The sequence below is a fragment of the Phalaenopsis equestris genome, unplaced genomic scaffold, assembly GCF_001263595.1.
Source record: "Phalaenopsis equestris unplaced genomic scaffold, ASM126359v1 Scaffold000840, whole genome shotgun sequence".
NCBI lineage: Eukaryota > Viridiplantae > Streptophyta > Magnoliopsida > Asparagales > Orchidaceae > Phalaenopsis > Phalaenopsis equestris.
Window position 1 is genome coordinate 3,450,407 of NW_018165280.1, and position 2,443 is coordinate 3,452,849.

The window sequence follows — 2,443 nt, forward strand, 5'->3', positions numbered from 1 at the left end:
TATGGATTATGCTTGAGGGGTAGCTGTAAGAGGGAGGAGATGAAGAGAAAGATGAAGGTGGGGAAGAAGCAGAGCTTGATGCCATGGGGTTCGTCCTCTGGATTCGCTGATGGAAGTGGACCGACGAAGCGCTTCGCTGATGGCAAGGGAGCTTCGCTGAACCAGGATCGCAGAAATCGGAGGGCACCTGCGTAAAATGTCGAAGGAGAGAAGCGGGACCCCGAGGTCGATCCCACGACCCACTTTTCGCTCAGATTCGTGCCCGCCGCATACGAAATGTCGCCCCAAACGAATTTTTTCGACGGTGTCCCACCGCACCGCCGAAAGAAAGCTGCGCCAAACGAAGCATAAGAAAATTTCTTTTTTTTTTGGCGAAACTCAAAGCTTTCTGTGGTTCCACGAAATTCCTCCTTTTCTTCTAACAAAACTTTCCTTTTAAAAAGCAAAAATTCCTTGTTAGAAATTCCTGATTTTTCTCAAGGCAGAAATTCATTTCCTTCTAAAACCTTTCTGTTATAGCGAAGTTACGTGAAGCCTTTCCTTTGCCGAACTGCCATCTGAAGGAAGACCAACGACTCCCACATGCAGACCGAAGTTTTTCTGGATTTTTTTTCCTCTCCCCGAACTGGCCGGATCATGCCACACCTCGTTGGAACCTCCTTTTGCCACCCATCTGCACGTCGGACCACCTGTTGCAAAAGCTCTGGCAACACACGCCGGATGTGCTATCTACACTGAACTTTAATCCGATCAAAAGTCTGACTCTAATACCAATTGTTATATGAAAATGATGTGAAAGCGTAGAAATTCATACAATAACAATCAAACACATTGGTTTACGTGGTTCGGCGTCTTATGTCCAGGACAAGTGAGATTTCACTAGTACGAGATGTGAAAAAAGAATGAACTGCTTGGAATTACAACAGCTCTTCTCACCATATGAGTCTCATATCCTTTATATAAAATAAGATTATGTCATACAAAAAAAAAAAAAAAAAAAAAAAAAAAAAAAAAAAGACTACAAATCAATTATAATATATCCATTAAATAAAAAACATAAATTTAACAAATATGACTCACAATTGTGATTGACATTTATTATAGGACATTATTACTCTAAATAGGAGAGATGATATGAGCATCACTGTTGTCAATGGCACCAAGTTAGCGGTCTGACTTTGCTCGATTATTGTAATCACTATATAACTATGGCTGTCATGGGCTCCCAAGTTTTTTATCACGCAGTGATTTTTGGATCTTTCGCACCCGACGGCCTTCGCTCTCCGGTTCTTAATCCTTAAATTCTTGGCTCTCATGATTTGGTGCTGGAGAATTTCATGAAATACTTTCCGCTTAGCTCTCTTATGGTTATGAAATTCTCTCAGTACTATTGGAGACTTGGCCTGAGATCCTCTCAGAGACATCATAAACCTTCAGCTAAAATTTTAGAGAGTTAATCCCTTTCTTTCCAATATGTCCAAACTTGTTAGAGTCTTGAATCAATTATTTCTACAATATGTTTCATTACACAAAGAGATTCATGTTTATTTACATATGCTACCACATCATTGTTGATTTTTCAATCGATCCAATAAACATCATAAATAAATAAATAAATAAATAAAACAACAAAAAACAAAGATCAATAATTCACACAAATAGCATTATCCCACCAATAACAAAATCAAACAAATACCCCTATCAACACATTCCTCCAATAAAATCCTTTATATATACTCACAATCATCATCAACAAAACACATAATTCCCTCAAATTCTTCCTTCACTCCTCCCCAAACATATTTCCTAAAGAAAAAGCAAAAACACCACAATTATTTTAAAAAATAAGAATTAATACAGCTTCACAAACAGATAATCATACTTGCAAATAATTCAAGCCACATACAGCTTAGACAAGGCCTGTAGAAGACGAACTTGCACCTGGAGTTGAAAGATATAATTTGCCGTTCTAGCGAAGAGTTGTTCCGGCCGGAGCTCTTCGCCGCCGGGCACCAGCTTCTGTAGCTCTATAACCTTCCTCCTCACCGATCCCCCATTTTCCCTCCTCACTCTTCTCATCGTCTCTCGTCTTCTTATCGCCCCCGACCTCGATCTCCTCCTCTTCAATTCAGGGTTCGCTCCCTCCATTCAAAAGAAGAAGAAGAAAAGAGAGAGAGAGAGAGTGGGAGGAGAGGAGTGGGGGAGTTCATAAATACCGAAGATGGGAGAAGATGGGAGGAGAGAGGAAGAGGGCCATGTGCGCCACCTTGCTAAAAAAATAATTTTTTTATGAATGGATGCGAATTTGAGAGAATTATTGTGATATTTCACCATAATATGATCGTAATGCTGTCAAACGTTACCGATTTTTGAATGTAATATTGGCGGAAAAAGGAGATTTTTAAAGAAAAGAAGGGGTTCTGTGGGGAATTTTGTCGTGTAG

At 39.7% G+C, this 2,443-nt stretch overlaps 1 protein-coding gene across 1 annotated transcript; it reads right to left on the reverse strand.

The window, feature by feature from the left end:
- Nucleotides 1–1,659: 1,659 nt before the first annotated feature.
- LOC110031739 (uncharacterized protein At4g30180) lies at nucleotides 1,660–2,290 on the reverse strand. The gene has a single exon (XM_020735101.1). The coding sequence runs from the start codon at nucleotides 2,146–2,148 to the stop codon at nucleotides 1,894–1,896; it is 255 nt and encodes an 84-aa protein (XP_020590760.1). The 5' UTR covers nucleotides 2,149–2,290; the 3' UTR covers nucleotides 1,660–1,893.
- Between the last annotated feature and the right edge of the window lie 153 nt (nucleotides 2,291–2,443).